This window comes from Equus przewalskii, chromosome 1, assembly GCF_037783145.1.
Source record: "Equus przewalskii isolate Varuska chromosome 1, EquPr2, whole genome shotgun sequence".
Lineage (NCBI taxonomy): Eukaryota > Metazoa > Chordata > Mammalia > Perissodactyla > Equidae > Equus > Equus przewalskii.
Window position 1 is genome coordinate 28,536,455 of NC_091831.1, and position 23,077 is coordinate 28,559,531.

A 23,077-nucleotide genomic window follows, 5' to 3' on the forward strand; every position below is an offset into this window, starting at 1 on the left:
GAAGATAAATGGGACCTACAGTCAAGAGAAAAAAGGAACCAATAGAAAATGACCCTGAGATGACCTAGTTGTAACAATCAGCACATAAAGACTCCAAAGAAGCTATAATAAATATGTTCAACAACTTAAATGAAAGATATGGTCAAAAAGAGTAAACAGATGGAAACTTTCACCAGAAATATAAAAAACTAAAGTGAACCTAATACAAAGTCTAGAATTGAAAAGTACATTATCTGAAATTAAAAGTTTACTGGATGGGCTTAAAAGCAGATTGGAGATGGCAGAAGAAAAGGTCAATGAATTTAAAGACAGATAATTGAAATTAAAATGAAGAATAGAGAGGGAAAAGAAAAAAATTGAAGAGTCTCAGTCATCTGTGGGCCAATTTTCAATGATCTAACATGTGTAATTGGAGACTCAGAAGAAAGGTGAGAATGGAACACAAAAAAAGTTATAAAAATAGTGACCAAATATTTCTCAAAATTGGTGAAAACCACTGATTAAATGGAGATTAATACAAATACAACTAATAAATTAATTAATACAAACACAGGGAGATTAAATACAAAGAACACAGGACCTAGGCCCAACACAGTCAAACTGCCAAAAACCAGTAACAAAGACAAAACCTTGAAAGCAGCCAAAGAAAAAAGGGATGCTACATACACGGGAGCAACAATATAAACAATGGCAGACTTTTCACCATAAATTATGAAGCCTTGAAGAACAGGGAACAACATTTTTAAAGTGCTGAAATGAAAAAATATCAAACCAGGTTTCTTATTATTAGGAAAGAGAATTACAAATATGAAAAGGGAGAAATCTAGAACAAATCCTGTGGTGTTGGATTGGAACTGGAGGTATCAATGTGAACTTGTGTTTTTCAAAATAAAGAAATCTAGGTGTAAAATAAATGTTAATGTTTAAATCTTGGCTTCTAAATACCATTCTGCACTAAAAGCAACCACAGTCCCCTAGGGAAATGGCTGATTCCAGGATTGGACAGGGAAAATACAAGAAAAACTTGGAAATACTCAGAGAATGATAGAGACACGCCAGAGGGGCACAGACACCAACTTAAAGGTGCTCCCTCAGACCAATATGGAATAATTTGAATATTAAAATAAAATTAAAGACATTAACAGATTACAATCTGTTGAATAAAATAGAACACATTTCTTGAAAGACATAAATTACTAAAACTGACACAATGAGAAACAGAAATTTTGAATAGCTCTATATCTATTGAAGAAATTGAAATTGCTATTAAAAATCATTCCACATGGGGCGAGCTGAGTAGTGTAGCAGTTAAGTTCGCACGCTTTGCTTTGGTGGCCTGGGGTTTGTGGGTTCAGATTCTGGGCCCAGACCTACACACCGCTCATCAAGCCATGCTGTGGTGGTGTCCCACATATAAAAAACAGAGGAAGATTGGCATAGATGTTAGCTCAGGGCTAGTCTTCCTTACAAAAAAAAAAAAAAAAAATTATTCCACGTAAATTTAAAATTAAAAAAAAAAAATCTACTCATAAAGAAAACTTCTGGCCCAGGTGGTTTCTTTGGTGAATTCTATTAAATTTTAAGGAAGAAATAACACCAGGATCACACACAAACAGTTTTAGAAAGTGGAGAGGGAGGAGAAGACTTCCCAACTCATTTTATGAGGCCAGCATAACCCTGACACCAAAACCTAACAAAGACATTAAAAAGAATACTACAGATCAATATCTGTCATGAACACCGACACAAAAATTCTTAATAAAGTCAATTAATATAATTTACCACATTAAGAGGATAAGGGAGGGAAAGCATTTGACAAAATTAAACACCCATTCATTCAACATTAAAAAACTCAGCACTCTAGGAATAAAATGGAACTTCCTCGATCTTTTAAAGGGAATCTAAAAAAATTTCAACTAACATCTTACTTAATGGTGAAAGATTAAAAGTGTCCCTCTAAGATTGGGAACAAGGCAAAGATGTCTTCTTATCACACTTATTCAACATTACATGGGAGGCCATAGCCATTCAAACAAAGCAAGAAAAAGAAACAAAAGGCAAATAAGTTGGAAAAGAAGAAATAAAATTGTCTTTATTCACAAATGACAGGAAACAGTGTTAACAGTCAAAAATCAATTATATCTGCATATTCTAGCAGCAAACGATTAGAGAATAAAAAAAATTTACAATAGCATTGAAAACATTAAATACTTAAGAATAAATCTAACTATGTGCAAGAAATGTACACCGAAAAGTAAAAAAAAACTGCTTAGAAAAATTTTAAAAGACAAATAAATGGAGCTATATACCAAGTTTACAAACTGGAAGACTCAATATTAATGAGAGGTTGATTCTACTCAAATGGATATATAGTTTCAATAAAATCCAAATCAAAACCCCACAGACTTTAATAGAAACTGCTAAGTTGATCCTAAAATTTATATAGAAATGTGAAGTATCTAGCATAGCCAAAACAATATTAAAAATAAAAAATATGTAGGACTCACACGACTTGATTGCAAGACTTATTATATAAAGCCACAATAATCAAGACAGTGTAGCATTTGGTGCAAGGACAGACGCCTCTGAAAAGATAGAGGACCTCGAGTTCGTCCTCTGTGTTGTGCTGGGACTCGAAGTAGCGGTTCGTCAGGGCCTCACCCGTTGTCATCCTTTGCTCTGCGTCCAGCAGTACTTCCTCTCCAGGAGGTTCAGAAATAAGACTACACTTGAACAGTCAACTGATTCTTGACAAAGGCACCCAGGTAATTCAATGGGGAAACAATGGTGGCAAAACAACTGAATAAAAGTATGGGGAAAATAATGAACCCCAAACTCCACTTCACAGCACACATAAGAGTTAATGTGAGGTGGATCATAGACTGAAAGGTAAAAGCTAGAATTTATAAAGCTTCTGGAAGAAAATCTAGAAGAATATCTTCATAATCATGGGGTAAGGATTGATAGACTAGACTTGATTCAAAAATTAGAAACTTCTCATCCAAACACATCATGAATAAACAGACAAGACACAGACTGTGAGAAAACATTCAGAACATATATCTGACAAAGGACTGCTATCTAGAACTCAATATAGTTGAGTTCTACAACTCAACAATAAGACGACAGACGATGCAATTTTCTAAAATGGCAAAAAACTGAGATACTTCACAAAAGAAAATATCTAAGTAGCCAATAAGCACATGAATAAGTATTCAACACACACTCATCAAAAAATCTTTACATAAGAACATTCATTGCAACTTCATTTATAAAAAGGGAAATAGCTCAGGTGTCCATCAAAAGAAGAATGAAAAACAAACTTCATATTTATTCAATGGAATATACTATGCAGTAGAAGATAATTAACTATTGATATACACAGCAGCATAGATAAATCTCATATAAACACTATGCTAAGGGAAATTCAGACCCCAAAAATGTGTAATTCCATTACACGAAATTCTAGAAAAGGCAAAACTAATCTAAGACAGTAAGCTGATCAATGTTTGATTCATTGGAGGTGAGGGAATTGGCTGGGAAGGAGACCAAGGGAACTTTCTTGGGTAATGAAAATGTTCTATAGCTGGACTGGGGAGGTGGTTACACAGGTGGACAGACTTATCAAAAATTCACAGACCTATACAATTAATATCCACAAAACTCACTGTACAAAAATGTTATTTCAATAAAAATATTAAAATATGCAGTTAACATTTTACGGGAAAAAGCACTAGAGGTTTGTGCAGTTAATAAAAATATTATGCTATTTTTCTGGAAAAAAATAGCCATGGCACGTAACAAAATAATTTGGTTTTCCTCCAAAACTCCTTTCCCCCTCAGAAATGAGTACAACACACTCAGGGGAACATTAGATTCTGGAATCTGTTCCAGGCCTATGGGAGCTTCTAGAGTAAGACTATATATAGGTTTTTATTTTCTAGACATTCCATCTGTAAAATGGGTATATTATCTTGTTTAACTGGCAAGGAAGTCACATAGATTAGTAAACTAAAATTTGCCACAGTCCTTAGATCACTCTGGAATAAAGAAGCTAAAAAATTCCATATTTTACATTCAATATTTTACTGTTGTAAGACTCCTTCCAGGCTAAAATCAAGCCGGTGAGTAAAACAGCCATAGGCAAGATAGGTTCTGTCCCCATGCAACATTTGAAAGGTAGCTTCATTGCTGAACCAGAGGCAGAGAGTTTTGCGTTGGAGTACTTTAATACGTTTTTATATTGCATATAAAGCACATAAGCATAAACCAGTAAGAAGCCTTGCTGAAAACTACCTTCTTTGTGAAAGCAGGCTGTAATTCTGAACAAGTTTTCAATTTTCACACTGCTGCTAGGGTAAAACATTTTAAAGAGTTTAATTTTTTACAATGGATTCAATGACATAGGATTATCTAACAAAGTAATGGCTAATCAATAGAAGGTTTAGTTGTCAGGTGAAACATATAACACACTAAAAGGGATTGATTGCCAGACTTCTTCTTATTTACTAGAAGGTATATATTTAAAATGACACAAACTTGTTACCAGGCTGCATTCTTTTAACCTTGCAAAAAGCTGCTTAAGAAATCCGTTCAGCAGCCCTATAGCAAAACAAGATATAGTATAATGAAAATGGCTAGTGATTGGGGGGCGGAGAGCGGGGAGACAGGGACCTTCAGATAAATGGTAACATCAAATCAAGTCCCCAGCAAGCATATGGGATAGAAAAAAGCAAACGACAAAGAGACATCTAGGGAAGCTGAAACTGGGTTTAAAAATGCCACGCTAATGCTACCGAATCTTGTTCAATAGATGCCAAGCTGTATCTGATCTAATTCCATGTTGCTCTTAGGGTAGATTTTTAAAGGACTCATACAACTGGGCACAATACGATTTTTTTTCCATTTTCTTTTTTTTTTTAATAGTACATCCAGATTATGCACTGAACACAAAATGAAGTGGGCCCATATGGACTTCGACCAGCATATAAGCTGTTTCCTTTATAATTTATTCACAATATCTCAAGTCTCTATATGAAAATACACTTTTTATGGTCATTGCAACCCAGGAGTTCAATAATATTTTTTCTACTAAGTCAGTGATTACACAATCTATCAAAGAATGATTACACTGAAATAAAAATAAAACAAAACACCAACCCCCTATACAGTCTTCCTTCCTCAAAGTAATTTTAAGAAAGCTGGTTATTAAATTGCTTCTTTTTGAAGAAGGGTTTCTGTAGCTAGACAGAAATTGCCAAACCATGTTTTTAAAAAAAAGTTATTAGACTCTGAAGGATTCAGCCGAAGTGGGAAGTTAAATAAACAAATCACTTCATCAGATTTGGAAAGATCACTTTTGTCTTACTTAAGAGACCTACATTAATTACCTTTAAGGTCTGTTACATGGACTATTTAAAATAAGTACTATTTATTTATTTATTTCAAATGAGGTGCTTCTTCCAAAGTATTAAATAATGTCTACAAATGCAAAAGCATTTTTATAAATAGGTAATTAAAACAGATGACTAAAATTAAGTCAAGCTGCAAAACATTACCCAGGATGCACTGTGATTTTTTTTTTTTTTTTAATAAACATCTTCAGGGGGAAAAAAAATAAAAAAGAAGTAGGAAGTTTCATAGGGGAAAACACACACATATATAATGAAACAATGCCAAACCCCAAACTAAAGTATTTACAAGACAGTCCCTTAAGTGTAGTTTGTCATATTGCAATTACACCTTGCCTACTGCCGAGTCCAAGTGCTTACTATTGCCACTAGAGGGAGAAATGTCTTAACACAAAGCAAAGGCAGACAGGGAACGGGTTTTCTTGAGCAATTATCAGAACAAAGCTCCCTTGGCTGTGTGTACCTTCTAATTACTCAATACAATTAAAATGACTAACCTAAAACAAATAGAAAAAAACCCTGCCTGCCTGATATCAGGGACTTCATTAAACCTTTTCCCCTCATCAATCAAATCAGAAAGAAGGGAATGCCATCATATACAAATATTACAGAGTTATTAAAGGAAGTAAATTCAGTGAGTTTGATTTTTTTTAAGGAAGAAAAGAAGCAACTCTCTTGAAAAAAGAAATGTCATGGTATTTACCCATCTGGATGTTGCTTGAAAACAAATTGTCCTCCAAAGAGCAGAAATACAGTATGTTTTCTCTCAGTTCACTGGCTTATGAATGACTTTTTGTTGTTGTTGTTGTTTTGTTAATACACACTATAATGTCATTTTCTGTGTTAGTGATGTGCTTTTTCCTCCTACTCATCCGACTGTATAAAGGAGCTATGCCAATCAGGCGTCATGCTTACACTGGGCTGTTTTAACCTTAAGTTCTTCACTGCTGTGTTTTGTGGATCTACTCCAAGGTAATGTTTAGAACAACACAGGAATCTGGTGTGGTGGGTCGGGGTAGGCAAGGAAAACAGCTACTTACTCCTTCTAAAAGGCTTATGTAGTTCCTTTCATAAGGCCCAGTCATTAACAGAAGATGACAACAGAGTCATTTTTCTTTCAGCTGACAATTGTGACATTTTTCCAGCAGCGTGCAAGGTGTTGAAAACCTGGCAGCTGTTACCTCCTGGGATGAAGATACTTTTTTATCCTCCCTTGACAGTTTAACTCAGTGGGTCAGCACCTTTAAAGACTGCAAAGTATCCTCGAAGAGGATGGAAGCTTGAATTACTGCTCCCTCCCTAATCAATGTAAACCCTCACTGCAGGTGAAGTTTCCATCTATAGAGGTGCATGGGGGAGGAAAATGTAATGCCCTGAGCCAGATGGTTTTTATCTTGTTTTTAAAGAATAAAGGAACAAGCTAACAAGGGAGACAGCTACTTTGTTAGCTTCTTGGCCTCTCTCATGGCTTTGCATCCCCAGGGTTCCAGCTACACAAGAGAAAGAATACAGAAAAACGTAAACACTTAAAGAAATATAACTAGAGGCCTGGCATCATGCTGCTTTCAAAGAGTTGAGAGAGATCTACTCAATGCTTTATTTATCACTGCCCACGTTCTCAGGATGGTAAGTGGACACATACACAAAGGGAATGGGGGTTGGGGGAAGGATTAGATAGAGGTCACAATTTACTGAATTACAGAGAAAGGCAGGGCTGACAGATCCTATTAGCACCAATGTGAAGCAAAGAAGTTGTTGCATGATGTAAGGCTACATTTTCAAAAAGTAAGAGTACTTCCATGTATCCTCCCAGGCCTTTGCCCTTGTTTGCAGATATGAATAAAAGCTATGAAAACAGTTGCAATGGTTTCATTGGCTTCACATTTTAGGAATAAAAGTAGAAAGAAAATTGTAGCTACTTTGTACATCATTTAAATAAAAACTCATACTTAATGCCAAAAGGTGAGAAATTTATTCTGAAACTTAGAAAATTAAACGGATAGATTGCTTTTCTTCCCCCACACCCTTCCCAACTCTCCTGCCTTCTGCTGTTGGACATGAAATGGAAAAGCAGAGATAGAAAATGACTCGGTGATGCAGGGAGCAGTCTCTCCTGACTTTGCCCTTCAATATTTTCTTTTTCTGCAAATGTCTTTGTCAGGTTTTGGAATTATGGATATGGTGGCTTCAAAATTCAAGCCAGGAAGTGTTGTTCTCTATTTTCTGAAAGAATTTGTATAAGATTGGTGTTATTTATTCCTTAAATGTTTGACAGAATTCACCAAAGAAACCATACAAGCCTTTTGATAATTAATTCAATTTCTTTAATAGACATAGGGCTATTCAAATTCTGTTTCACCTTGTGTCGGTTTCAGTAAGTTGTATTTTTCAAGGAATTTGCCCATTCATCTAAGTTGCCAAATTTTTGGTTTAAAGTTGTTTATTATTAATAGTCCTTTATTATCCTTTTAATGTCTCTAAGAAATATAGTAACCTTTCTTTCAGCTCCTCTAATAATTAAAAAACTCCAAGTTAACATGCAGTGGTCATATCCTATCAACAATGGTAAAACTGTACTTTAGAATAATATATGAAATCTATAAAATTAGTTTTAAACAATACTAAGCTTGTTGGAACATAGAGCATTTTAAAATCAATGGTGAAAGAGTTCCTGAAATCCCATTAGAAATATCTGCAAAAGATTCTCAAGAGATGGCCTATGTGATGCAAATCCTACTTACGTCAACTCTAGGTAAAAGGCAGCCTTGACATCTTTTTATCTATATAACTTGACTAAAGGGAGGAGGAGGGGAGAGCAAATGGCACTTCATTATTGTCATATGCAATAGAGAAAAGAGCGAGTTTAAACAGCTTCTATATTATGTCCTACATTAAAAAAATCAGCAGTGGGGTAATCAAGTTCAGGGCAGTCCTGGACAGCTGCCCTGTGACCCGCTTCTATTGACCCCTGCTATTCATCACTCTTCCCTAAGACTGAGAGGGCAAGCTCCTAGGGAGTGACCACCACAATAGACAGACACAAGCCAACAGTAATCTGGTTCCAGCAAAAAACCAGATGGCACTGCAATAAATTTACAAATCTGCATTCATGGGGCTGTTAAAACACCCAGAAGCTAAAAGACTCTGAGGGCCCCAGGAGGATCTCCTACTTCCCTGTTTCTAAAGGCCATTTCTCTTTCCAAGAACATTGAGTTCATGCTCTTCACAAAGAGAATGGAGATAAAACCCTTTACAAAGAAGGGAGGGGGGAAAAGCCTCATGACCTAATTAATCTCCAGAGCTTGGATCTCAACACTAAATGACAGATATTAGAAAAATCATTTTGGAGCACTAGGAGGAAAAACAAAACCAAAAACAGTTGTTAAAGTGGAGGGGGTGAAGCAAACCTGCTAAAAAGCAATGAAAAAAACCCAACATTAAACCTCTTTCAAATACTGCACACGACAGATCTTGCAAGTAGAAAATGATTCAATAATGTATGCATTTATTTTTAAAATGAATCAGATTAGTCCCATGTGTGACCTGCTGGTCCATCTGTATGTGCTGGACTTAATAGGCACGATTCTCTCTCTTGCTTCAGTTTGAAGTATGAGAGAGATAAATTTAGTTTAATTTTCAACAGATCAGCCTATCCATTTTCCAAATGGACCATCTGGATCAGCCTATTAAAATTAATTTATAACTTTGCAGAGTGAAAATTCGTTTGTTAGCTTAAATAAAGTTGCCAAAACTTTTTGTCGTGTCATTGTTTGCTGACAGTTGTTCCTGTATAGTGGGCAGAATGTTTCCATCTCCAAATTTATCTTATTCAATATTGTTCTATTTATTTAGATTTACAGATCAGGTGTTTATCTCCAAATAGTTAAAGTTGTAACTGCACAATATCAATTACTGATCATTTGGTTTTTTTTACAAAGCTTCCTGAACTGATTCAATTCTACTTACTACATAATTATTTTTATAAAAAAAGGAAAAGTGCCCATCCAAAAAGTTTTTAAGATATAGTAAATAAAAAATGAGTGTGTCACAGTTTCAAGTACTTTTCCCCTAAGTTAACGCTGTATACAAACTGTAGTCAGAAGGTAGAAGTAGAAATGCTTTGGTAACACTGAGATATGGGTTTCAAATCAGTGACTAATTAAACAAGTCATCTAACCTCTCTAAGCCTGCATTTTCTTCACCTATAAACTGGAAATCACATCTAGCAACTTTACAGGGTTATCATGAGGATTAAATAAAATAAGTATCAGCTTCATGGAGGGTGCTCAACAAATACTAGATCTTTTCTACCTTTTCCTAAAATAATGCTATAAATGCAAGTAGATTAAAACTATTTTTATTACTGCTGGTGCTCATCTTATTTAATTTTATATTAAAAATGAATAGGTGGTATACCTATTATCTGGCAAGACTATAAGAACTTACTTTTTGGCCACTGGGAGATGGAAGATGTTAGAGGTTGCTACAGGCAGTGAGAAGAGCAAATTTTTTTACCAAATGCTTTTGGACATTTTAATTTTAAAAAGAGAGCACCAAGGCATTGAACTTTCAAAGTAAAATGTGTTACCTTTGGGGAACAGGGGCACAGTAGTGAGTAAAACTTTTTTAAAAGATGTCATCAATAATGGCTTTTACTTTTAGAAAAAGCAAACAAATATTATGCAGACTAAAAGGAGCTAACTTCACTATAGGCAGATCTCTTCTGGTTATTAATTTTTAAAAAATGTATGAAGAATCTTAATAGGAAAATAAGGCTTAAAGTCAACTATTCTACTATCCGCACTTAAGAAGCATTTCAAGTTATTTTTCCTGAACAAGAAACATTTTTTTTTAAATTTTCTTTTCACTACATGTAAGCAATTGACTGTCTTGTATACCTAGGATATTTTTTAAATGGCTGGAAAAACAATGTTACTTCATTGAAATTGATGGCTACAGCCAGACCAACTACAGTGTACTCTTAATTTAAGCTCCAGTGCTTAACGAATGGCAAATTGAGAGTTTCCTGTCTTTTGTTTTGTTGTGGTAGCTGTTTATTTTAAGTAAGACTGAATTTCATACCTGTCTAAGTGAATTCTTCTCTGGTATTATCTTCCTAGGGGGTTCGCCATTATTACAGTCTTCTCTCTCTGAGGAATTCTGTGAAAGAAAGTAAGCTTTAATTCAGTTCTCATTACCTTCAATCTTATTCTGTGGGAGTAAACTGGATTACATTTCTAATTCTGTAAGCTAGAATACCATGTATATTTATGCATTTATTCATTTGAAGATTTATATACATACAGACATACACTTATGTAAATGAAAATATATGCCCATGTATATAAATGTATGTAGGGATCTAGGTGGAAAGTATTTCATCTATATTTAAGCACTGCCCAGCAGATCATATTCATTAGAAGTCTAGTTTATTGTTCTTTGAAAATGCAGGCTGACACTGGACACAAGAAAGTTCCAGTCTACATTTAGCTGATAACAACTTAAACCATGATTATTACATTCTCTTTTAAATAACTAGTTTTAAACTATAGTAAATGTTTGGTTGGTACAAGATCTCAAAGTCTGGATCCTAAAAAAAAATAGTTTTTTCTCTTCCTCCTCTTCTCAGATTTGATTTTCTTTTCCTTATCAAATGCTACATAGGGGTCGGTCTGGTGGTGCTTAGCAGTTAGGTTCACGCCCTCTGCTTCGGTGGCCCGGGGTTGACCAGTTCAGATCTTGGGCATGCCTACACGCTGGGTCAAGCCAGGCTGTAGCAGACCTCCTATATATAAAGTAGAGTAAGGGAGGCACAGATGTTAGCTCAGGGCCAATCTTCCTCAGCAAAAGGAGGAGGATTGGCAGTGGATGTTAGCTCAGGGCTAATCTTCCCCCCAAAAAAGTAGCATAATACTTAGCTCAAAACAACATTTAATCAGTAGTTTAGGATTAGAGTCCATTCTTGCCATTATCACCTCAAACAGCAGCTAGAAGACCCTAAAATATCAATGGGATTTTTAAATACTTAAGAAGAAGGAAAAAACAACAATCCAATTGAAAGTGAGTTCAGTGTTCTAAATTATCAACAGAATAAAAAGGCACCCCAAGGAGTGGGAGAAAATATTTGCAAATCGTATATCTGATAAAGGATTAACATCCAGAATATATAGAGAAGTTGTAAAACTCAACAGAAAAACCCAACCCAATTCAAATATGGGCAAAGGACTTGAAAAGAGATTTCTCCAAAGAAGATATACAAATGACCAACAAGCACATGAAAAGACGTTCAACGTCACTAATCATTTCAGAAATGTAAATCAAAACTACAAGGAGATACTACCTCTCATTTATCAGGAAGGCTACTACCAAAAAACAAACACAATAACAGAAAACAACAGGTATTGGCAAGGATGTTGAGAAATTGGAACTCTGGTAAAATGTTGGTGGGAATGTAAAATGATACGGCTGCTAAGGAAAACAGTATGGCGGTTCCTCAAAAATTAAAAATAGAATTATCATATGATCCAACAATTCCACTTCTGGATAGACACCCAAAAGAATTGAAAGCAGAGTCTTAAAAGAATTGAAAGAAGAGTCTTAAAGAGATATTTGTACATTCATATTCATAGCAGCATTATCCACAATAGCTAAAATATGGCAGCAATCCAAATGTCCATTGACAGATGAAGGGATAAGCAAAATGTGGTATATACATACAGTGGGACAGTATTCAGCCTTATAAAAAAAAAAAGAAAGAAAAGCCAGACATAAACTACAACATGGATGAACCTTGAGGACATTATACTAGGTGAAACAAGCCAGTCACAAAAAGATAAATGCTGTATGATTCCACTTATACGAGATACTTAGAGTAGTTAAAATCATAGAGACAGAAAGTAGAATGGCGGTTGCCGGGGGCTGGGAGAAGTGGGGATTGGGGAATTACTGTTTAATGGGTACACAGCTTCAGTTTTATAAGATGAAAGAGTTACCGAGATGGACGGGGGTAATGGTTGTGCAACATTATGAATGTATTTAGTAGCAGTGAACTGTATACTTAAAAAATGGTTAAATGGTAAATTTTATGTTGTATATTTTATCACAATAAAAATAACTGAAGTGGGCCAACACTGCGGCCGAGTAGTTAGGTTCACATTGACCTAGTACTGCTTGTCAAGCCATGCTGTGGCGGCATCCCACATAGAAGAAGTAGAATGTGACTCACAACTAGAATACCCAACTATGTACTGGGGCTTTGGGGAGAGAAAAAATGAAAGAGGAAGACTGGCAAGAGATGTTAGCTCAGGGCCAATCTTCCAAAGAAATGCCGCCAAATTCTTAAAAAAAAATAGAAAAGAAATCTAGCAATCAATACCGTGTGAATCACTATCTGCAAGGCAAAAATACAGAAAATCCAAATACATATTATTTGGGCTCTATTTCCCACAACTACATTTGTCATGTTAATATTTTCAAATTTGCAGTTAATGAATTCACTACATTACATATATTCATCACATTCTAACTGGGGAGTTACTGTATTTTTAGATCCAGAAATTATTTCCAACATATGAATTTATCTGAAAATTTTCATATGAGTATAAAATCATTGGTAGAATATAGGATCATAACTGTTTTAAACTTAGATATTAGTTATACTTTTTTTGGTTTGTATCAAATATTATATTTAAAAATATATTAAAGGAAAAATAGTGTGTATATATATTTATAGTGTCATTTTAAGGCCCTTGCACTCTGTGGCTAACACCTGTATCTTGTGTGTCACCTGTAGTGGGCCTGACAGGTCAGTACTCTAAAGTGCTCCTTTTGGGTAGAACTCTCTTATGATGTTTAACTTGATATTTTACGTTTGTGATGATCACTTTAAGGTAAAGATCCCTAAAATTAAGACAAAGAAGAAAACACATGCTTTGTTACAAGCAAGGGACAGAGAGTCAATAACTTCAAAGTTCCAATTGCTTTTTCTTCCTAATTTGAAAAAAACAAATGTAGACTATCTACAAAAAAATCAAGGAGAGATATAGTAGAGTTAATGATCATAAGGCATACCAAATAAGGAAACTAGCAATATTTGCCATTATAGGAGAATCAGACAAAGGAGGGAAAAGGTCAACATTAAACCCATAAAATCAATTTGTATATTTAACTTTTCTTAAAGTATAGATCAATGTTTTAAATGCCCAAATTAAATCTTATATAATAAAAAGTTAAGCCTGTATTCAATTAAGCCAGTATTCAATTATAAACTTATAATTTACAAGTGACTATTCCCCAGACCATGAAGTTCTGCCATCCTTTAAATACCATTTCAGATAATCTAAACCTGTTTAATTCAATGTAAGGTCCTATATTTCAAAATTAATTATGTTTTGTTAAAATATCATTATAAACTTGAAATTCTAAATAATTTTGGGGGGAAGCTTGTTATACTAAAGACATTATAAATCACATTTTTACTCTACAGGTGCTTGGGATGAAACAAAATAGATGGTAAGCTCTCTATACTAAATCACATAGTAAAAAAAAAAATAGTGATCTGAACATAATAGGATGAGTAGTAACTATCTCACCTGTATCCACAATTTTCTTCCTTCTGACCCTCTAGTTTAGCTGGATTTTGATAGGGAACTATTGAGTGGGTATTATGAGACGGTCTAAGGTAGGAACAGGTGAAGGGAGCTAAAGGATAATGACTATCTGAGAGCAGAACACAGAGTTGTAGAGGAGCTCCTTTCCCTTCTCCACTCCATGAGGGCAAAGGATATACATAGGTTGTGTTGTTCAAAAGAGTAACTCTTAACAAACAGGAAAAAGAAAAACAAGCATTGTTATAGCTAGTTCTTTTTAGATAGATTAATCCAACATTTTTTACAATGACCATCCACCATGAGAAACCAAATCAGCACTAAAAATTCAACTCTGTTGTTATATACAATAGAGGAGGGTCATTAAACAGTCATGATATCAGAAGCAAGGAGTAAGGTACCCTCCTAAAAGTGAAGAGAAGAGCCAGAAAACCAGTGAATAAGAGATAAATAGCTCTATAGTCTTGAGAGTGGAGAGAATGATGAAATAGCCATGTATATCTAAATGGTCACCTCAGTGGTTCTCAAAGCTGTGTGCTCTCCAGTATCACCCAGGAGAGTTCAGCAGCACAGTTATTCCTTGTATCTTTATCTATGATGCACCCCAGTAAGCAATGTTCACAATTGCCCTGGGTCTTCAAGCTAAGTTATGTCAAATAAGTTCTGTTTAAGGGCAACTAATTGATGCAAGTAAGGTTCATCACACAAATTAGTGGGTGAAAGTTAGACAAATAACAGGATGGTTACATAATCTCAAAATATTCCTCCATAAGATATTTAATAATTACAAAAAGAAACACAGTAACCTCACAGTGGAGAGATCTGGCAGACACAACCTTAACATTAGGTGCCTCTTGATATGATGTGTTATTACTACTGAGGTTACCTTACCAAAAACACATAAACCCAATGTGCTTATGAGAAAACATCAGACTAACCCAAATTGAGGGACATCATATAAAATCACTACTTTGTACTTAACAAAAAAATGTCAAGGTCATGAAATACAAAGACAGACTAAGGAACTGTTTCAGGTTAAAGGAAATTAGACATGACAACTGAATGCAGCTTGTGATCTGAGATTATTTTTGGGAGCTGAAACAAAATTGATGGTAAATTCCTCTATACTGAATTATATAGTGAAAAATACTGATCTGAGCCTAACAGGATAAGTAGTAACTATCTAGCCCATATCCCAAATTTTCTTTCTCCTGACCCTCTATTTTGTCTGATTTTGATGGGTAACTATTGAGTGGGTATTACAAAATAATGGTATAAAGGACATTATTGGAACAATTGGAAAAATCTGAATAAGGTCTGTAGATGAACTAATAACATTGTATCAATGTTAATTTCCTGATTGTTTCCCCAATTCTAAATTTACATGCAGAAAAATTCATTTTTGGTGTCTAGCTCTATGAGTTCTGACAAAAGCACAGATGTATAACTACCACCACAATCAAGATGGAAAGCAGTTCCATCCCTCCCTACATTCCCTTGCGCTGCCCCTTTACAGTCAAATCCTTTCTCCAATGATCACTCATTTTTTTGTCTCAATAATTTTGTCTTTCCCAAATATCATAAAATGCAAGCACATAGTAATTTTTTCAGTCTGTCTTTTTTCACTTAGCATAATACATTTGAGATTCATTCGTGTTGTTGCATGTATCAGTAGTTCTTTCCTTTTTATTGCCAAATAGTATCACTGTATGGATGTACCACAGTTCGTTTATACATTCAATTTCCTGATTTTGATAATTTGTATTGTGGTTATTTAAAAGAATGTTCTTGTGTTTAGGAAACATATAATGAAACATTTAGGGGTAAAAGGACATTATGTCTCTAACATTCAAACAGTTCAGAAAAAATAAGTAAGCAAATGTGAGTATATATACATATGTGTAAATAGAGATAAAGGAAATGTGGTAACAGGTTAACATATGGAGAATCTGCGTGAAGAGTATAAGGGGATTCTTTGTACTAATCTTTCAACTTTTGTGTGAAGCTAAAATTATGTCAAAATATAAATTAACAAAATAGATGAAACCTAGAAGAAAATATGTTAAGAAATGGAAAAATAGAAGTCAAATAGAAGTCAGATGAAAAAATGGGGGAGGGGGAAGTCCATCAATATAAATAAAAGTTATATTCTACCACTTAACCCTGAGCCAACTAGAAAAACCTGACTGCTCAGACCAACTCATTCACAATACTCAGATGGAACATTTCATTATAGTAAATCATTTGCAGAATGTGTTTATAATGCTGGAATAACAATACTGTATAAACAGTAGCATTATACTAAAATGTCTCTGAAAAAGATACTACATAACTTGTTACCTTTTATATTAACTCAAATATTTCTATTAGCCCAGCACTTACTAGCTTAGAATGAAAGGGGGCAAAATAAAGGTCTCACTGACAAATTTGAATTTAACTTCAAACTGGAAGCGTTTGTCTTGTAACACCTGCAAACATAGTAACAGAGATTTGGGTAGGAAAAAGCCAATAAAGTGGAATATTGCTAAAGCTCATGCATTAGATCTCGGGGATATATTTTGGATAAAATATTTCCAGAAGTAACCTGGGGGTGAATAAAAAAGCAAACGGAATCAAATTTTAAAAAGTATTCAGATGATAAACTTAAATAACCTGTCTCAAAATCAACATATCCAAATTTAAAGCACTCTTTTACCATACTCACCCATTCTAGGCCAGCTCTTTCTCCCCCAGTTTTTCTTTCCATCCCTGACCTGACTCCTCTGAGTCAACTTTTACTCACCCTCTCCTCACGTTTTCTTTTTTCCTTTGAATGTATCTAGCCAATTTCAGGTCTTCAATTTTTCCTTTGGATCGTCTATTTTAGTAGATGTAACTCTAGTTTTGTATTTCCACTGCCTCTACTCTAGTCTAGACCACCAACACCTCTTACTAGTGCTATTACTATTGAGATAGGCTTCTGACATCCTTGCCTAAATCTGTATCTGGTCCACTCTATACACTACTGTCAGAATCATCGTTCTAAAAAGATCTTATTCCCTGTTCAAAAACCTTTTATTGCTGTCACCTACAGGATAAGTCTAAACTTCTTAGTATAGCATCCACAATCTGGCCAACTCACCTTTCCATCAAAGTCTCTTGCACCATTTACATGACATTATCATTCTCCAAAATAAGAAGAGCACTCTCTCATTCCCTTGCTTTTGCTAATTCTATTTCCTCAACGTGTAACAGTCTTCTTTCCCGATCTCTTCATCTACTAAAATTCTGATTCGAGAGTCAACTAAAATTATACCTTCTCTGAGAAGCCTATGCTCATCCCCTCCATTCCCCACCTACCCCAGCTGAAATTAATTACTCTGAATTAGCACTTGATTTCTATTTTGGCACTTATGCTTTATATTTTACCTCTCTAAATGAACAAGCTTACCAACCCCACCCTACACTGTAAGTTCCCTTCAGGGCAGGGCCAGTTTTTTTCATCTTCATTTCCCAAAGGCTCAGCACAAAGCGTGAGAACATACTGTGAGTTTAAACATGTTTATTGGATTGAGTACTATTGCCAGATTAATTTTTCTTTCTTAAACACCACTACTGTCATGGTGATCTCTTCCTCAAAAACTTTTAATGGCTCTTTATTTCTATGAAATCAAATATGAAGTTCTAGGCCTAGTTATCAAGACCTTCCAGAATTTTCTGCTACATTATAAAGTTGATTCCCTCAACACACATTTTCTGCCCTAGTTAAGCAAGTCTCTTCACAGTCTCAAAAACATGTGATATAATCTTAAAATTTTCAGGCTGAAGGATCCTTAATTCTAGTCTAGTTCACTTGACAACTATAAACACAAGAAATTTAATCTATTCAAGTCCTATCCATTCTTAAAATGAGTTTCAACTGTCATCTTCTCTAAGAAACCATACAACTACTCCAGCTTACTCTACTGGAAATTCCTTAACATTTTTATCTTGGTGCACATGTGTAATTTGGCACTTAATTAGATAAATGTTTGCATGTTATTCTCAACTACCCAATAAGGTTGAAAGGTTACTGGGCGAAGTCTTTGTGGCTCCCTCTACCTCTCAACACATTACATAATACACAGATAATAAGGGCTTAATAATTGAAACCCTATATCCACACCATCCAGCTAGCTTTAAAAATGGTTTTCATAGCACAGAAACTTGAAAGAGATAGCCCAACTACAGTCCTACCATTTCACCACTTATAATGCCACTATGATAATTTAGAGCAGGAGTTAGCAAGCTAAAACTTTATTTATTGAAGTTTTATTGAAACTTAGCCACTCCCATTCATTTACCTTTTGTCTATGGCTGCTTTCACACTACAATGGCAGAGGTGAGTAGTCACGACTGAGATCCTATGGCCCACAAAGCCTCAAATATTTATTACCTGGTCCTTTACAGTTACAATCTGCCAGTACTTAAGAAGGAAAAGTTCTTCTGTGGATAAGCAAAGCATTCCTAACTTTTCGGAGTTTTTTTGGTGTCCAAAACAAGAAGTAGAGAGGTTTTGATGGTAGCACACAGCAGGTTTATGGCTGGGGCAATATTCTCTGCGACCTAGTAAGTGGCTTATTTACTGTTTTCAGTTATCTATTTGAACACACAACTCCTGATGACATGGATAATTAAGAGTTGATTATATAATCAAATGAAAAACTAAACTAATTTACACAGTGATGAAAAGTCAAGCTACTCATAATGACTTATAATAATCTTTGAGTTAGCATCTTGCTCAAGGTTAGAGCCTAAGCCTGTTTGAATAGACATCTGTTATAAACAAAATAACCCGCTCCAAAACTAGAAGTAACATTTTCCACATTCTTGACTGGGAGAATTCAAAGGGCTATGTAACCAGGAAAATTATATCATTTTAGCAAAGCAGGTAAATTGTGGTGAATTATAACTCTGATTTTGAACACATTTAAAAAATGGAATCATTTGTTCACATCATTTAGAATGACAACTCATGTGAAGAAAAAGACCTAGAGACCAATTTCTAATAGCTAGTTGCAAACATTATATAGTGGGCTTGACTGGCAAATTAGTAATTAGATTAATATAATTCCCATTAGCTTATTATATGATTCAGAGCTAATTATAGCCTCCAAATATATATGATTTGTAATTTTCAAAAGTAGGGACAATTTTCCTTCCACAAGGTTAAAAGGTCACTTAGCTACATGGATAAAAATTATTCAAACTCTTCGGGGCCGGCCCCATGGCCGAGTGGTTAAGTTTGCGCGCTCCACTTCGACGACCCAGGGTTTCGCCGGTTTGAATCCTGGGCACGGACATGGCACCGCTCATCAGGCCATGCTGAGGTAGCGCCCCACATGCCACAACTAGAAGGACCCACAACTAATATATACAACTATGTACTAGGGGGCTTTGGGAGAAAAAGGAAAAATTTAAAAATCTTAAAAAAAATTATTCAAACTCTTCAATGAAAGGTGACAAAATAAAATAGTGTGTGTGTATATTTAAACTAATTTTAATTAATCCTTCTAGGATATAATGGGGGAAAACTTAGGTCATTTAAGTTCAGAAGCTAACTGAAGAATCCTATTCCAGGACCAGTTTTAGAGAGGACCCGAAGTGTCCTCATAATATTCTCTTGCATGTTTTCATGCATATTGCTTCTCCAGTATGTTTATCATTTGACATACTCTATTAAACCACAACCACATCAAAGCTTCCCTATACTGCTGAACTTCAACAAGATCCACCAGTTAAAGCTTTCAAGAAGTGATATTTTCTAGTAATATACCAACCCAAGCACAGTGCTAGGAACCAGATATAATGGAAAACACTCTCTGGGACAACCAAACACACAGGACTTCCATTAATACTGCCTTACTCCCTATGACTGATTACCAAAAAAACCACCAAGTAGGTTTTTCCCCCTGCTACACTGTCCAGCACTAATTTTAGAACACTACAGATGCAGCCTTTCTCAAAATGCAAAGGGATTGTGTATATTTGCAAAGAACAACTATTTTTTATGCTTCCAAATTCTTAATCCTGTTTGGAGCTGTCAGTGGGGGTTAATGGAAGCCTTGGATAGGAGAATTCCAATCTGGTTGGCAGATGGATAGGTTGGTTATAGCTGCATAACTATGTCTTGCCTGCAGGCACAATTCAGAACACTGTTAAAGCAATATAAAGTCTCTGTCAAGCTGAACCATTTGGATCAGTAGCAAGCAGAAATAATAATAAAAAAGAAGTTCATTTCTGGGCCTTGTGCATTTATGCTAGTATGCAGAAACTGATTAATTGTCATAGTGTGCTGGTCTTCTATACCTCAGATTTCTACTTCTGGAGTAGATTTTGCATGCTAATATAATCATTCTCCCTCTTGAGACATTAGCAAATAATCAAATGAAAAACAGGATCATAATTTACTGAGATTCAAGCAATTCTCTATGCAAATTTGACTTGTTATTGCTGCTGCCTCGTTAATCTGAATGCCTTTGACAAACTCCTTTGATTTATGAACTCGTGACAACTCCAATGTGTATATATTTTGCTAGATTGACATTATCATTAAGAGTGGGTGGACTGAGCTCACATGAATGGCTGATTTTATTCGCTGGTGTCTGCTGCTCAACAGCTGAGCATCTCCTCCTCACAAAGCCCCTGAGCGTCAGGCTCTTCCCATCTTCCCATCCATTCATCATCTCGATGTTAATTGGCCCAGGCTTTAAGCAAATTTTCAACACGATTTAAAGGCACGGTGACACTGATTACTGACCCTCTGCCATACGGTGCCTATTGATTAACCTGACAGAGATGATGAGCTTGAGGGAAACTAGGTGTGTGGGGACCTCAAGGGGAAAAATATATTGTCTATGCAGGCAAACACTTGTCATTACCTCACAAGCCAGAATTTGCACAGCACACATTCTTAAAACACACTACTGCTTTAACACCTACAGCTATCACAGAAAGTGCTTTCTGTATTCAGAGATATTATAGATATGTCACGTCAAAGCACATGACACATTCAGTATTTAGAAGAACTCCCCGGATAGATAGCTGCCTTTCAACCAATTATGCTTGTGCTGGCTGATGTATGTATTTTAGGTTAAATTCAAAGAAAGTGCTGGGTGGACTGGTAGTGTTGTATCATATCAGAAAAGAATTAGATTAGGAAAATAAACTAGGTTCTTGAAAATAAATAGATAGAGGAAGGAAGAAAGGAAGGAGTAAAATTGCTATTCAACCACTACTATATAATAAGCTGCCATTCTATCACTATTAAAATAAGAGGTACTCTTAAAAGGCAAGAAAACAACAACCTGATTTTACAAATTTTACTTTCTGTTCTTTAAATACTACTACCTGATTCCAACTGTCAAACTATTCCTGGCATAGAAATTACCAATGACTGAAGATTTAAAAATAAAGTTAAGCAATATTTAAGTCCAAAAAAAATACCCCTTAAATTCTTGCTTGTCCGTTTTCAACAACTGCTATACAAACTACTAAGGGAAATTCTGCAGGATGTTTGAAGTTAACCTTCACGAGAAAATGAAATCCCTCATTATTTGAGAAAAAATATGAAAGTTCATTAATTAATAGTCACTGAGCACACACATTAGTAACAAACAAAAATCTGCTTTAAGTTATTGCTAGATCTGCAAATTTACACAAGCAAAGTCATGCAGCATACTATCAGGGGTCAGACAAAAACCATCTTTAGATAGGGAAGGTTCTTATTTAAAACAAAGCTAACAAAATACGCTCCCTCTGGCCACACATATCACCTTATTTACTTACGAGTCCTGGGTGGACAGCCAATACACAATTTTAAACCTGGAGATTTTGGAACAGCACTAACAGTTATTTCAAAGCTAAAATAACAGAAAACTGAACAACAGCCCGGCTGTAGTCCCTATTACAGTGACATGGGCTGTTAATGTAAGAGATCAAATGTTTTTCAAGTCAAACAGCATTGGTGCCTGTTATACTGGAACATGTAGCTTACTCCCTAAAAGCCTGCCTCCTGCTCTTTTAAGATAAACAAGCTCAACTAAACCCTGAGATATTCTGATAAGAAGGATGGAAGAGAGGAGCTGCACCAGGGAGTGACAAGGCAAGGGCATGAAGGAACAGCGCTGCTTTTTTGTTAACTTTCAAGTTATAGACTATATCATAATACAGCATTTTAATATTTCACCATTAAAAGCATGGCTATAGGAGAAGGCCAAATTTTTATCACCAAATATGGGGACCAAAAGAAAAAAAAAACGCTAAAAGAGTTATCTCTGTTTTGTGACTAGGAGAGATATTACACAGATGTCTGAACACAATCAGCTTTGTGACTTAATCAAAGGTTTGAACATGAACTTAGAAATGACTATGAGTATATAAAAGAGTTTGTTATTATGTTAATATGCTCCACATCAGAAGTAATAGTCCATTTAAACTCTAAAGGTCTTTTTTCACTCTAAAGGCTTGATTTAAGAACAAACAAACAAACTTTGTATATACCTTGCCCTTTCAAGTAGATTTTTTTTTATATTTTTTTCTGCTTAATATCTCAGTGAAATCACCAAACCACATGTATCTATAACAATGTGGCTTAATATTTTAAAAATCCCAATAGGCTTGCAAAGGGGGCATTTATATACTACTGCAGGTTGTTTTTCTTGAAAGAACTAAAATGATTATCATTTGTTCAGAAAAAAATGAGTTTCATGCATATGTTTTCAGTGTTTAAAATACAACAACAATGCATAAAGTAGCTAAACAAGCAAGCATAGTAAAATGAATAAAAATTCACCAGGGGGATTTGGGATTGAAAGCCATCCCTAATTAAAAAAACAAGCTTGCCTACCATGTAAACAAAAGTATAACTAGCTTACTTTACCTCTCCTACCTCTAAATCTACATCAATCTTAAAAGATTTTTTTTCCCTTTTCAAGATATTACTTTCATGATTATGTGTTTAGGACAGATCCTTTCATGCCACAATTTTCTTTGCTGCCCTATTTACACAATATTTCATCCAGAGATCCTCTGCATATAGTT

General features: G+C 35.1%; 1 protein-coding gene across 13 annotated transcripts in view; it reads right to left on the reverse strand.

The window, feature by feature from the left end:
* BTRC (beta-transducin repeat containing E3 ubiquitin protein ligase) overlaps positions 1 to 23,077 on the reverse strand; it is a 167,035-nt gene that overhangs the window by 66,597 nt on the left and 77,361 nt on the right. For 7 of the 13 annotated variants that reach the window (XM_070608801.1, XM_008520887.2, XM_008520889.2 and 4 more), the window contains one exon: positions 10,494 to 10,571. The exons of 5 other annotated variants lie outside the window; for them this stretch is intronic. In XM_070608801.1, the coding sequence (XP_070464902.1) occupies positions 10,494 to 10,571 (78 nt within the window). Of the gene's footprint in view, positions 1 to 10,493; positions 10,572 to 21,810; positions 21,934 to 23,077 lie in introns of those variants that run through there. One more of the 13 variants, XM_070608837.1, reaches the window with a different exon arrangement.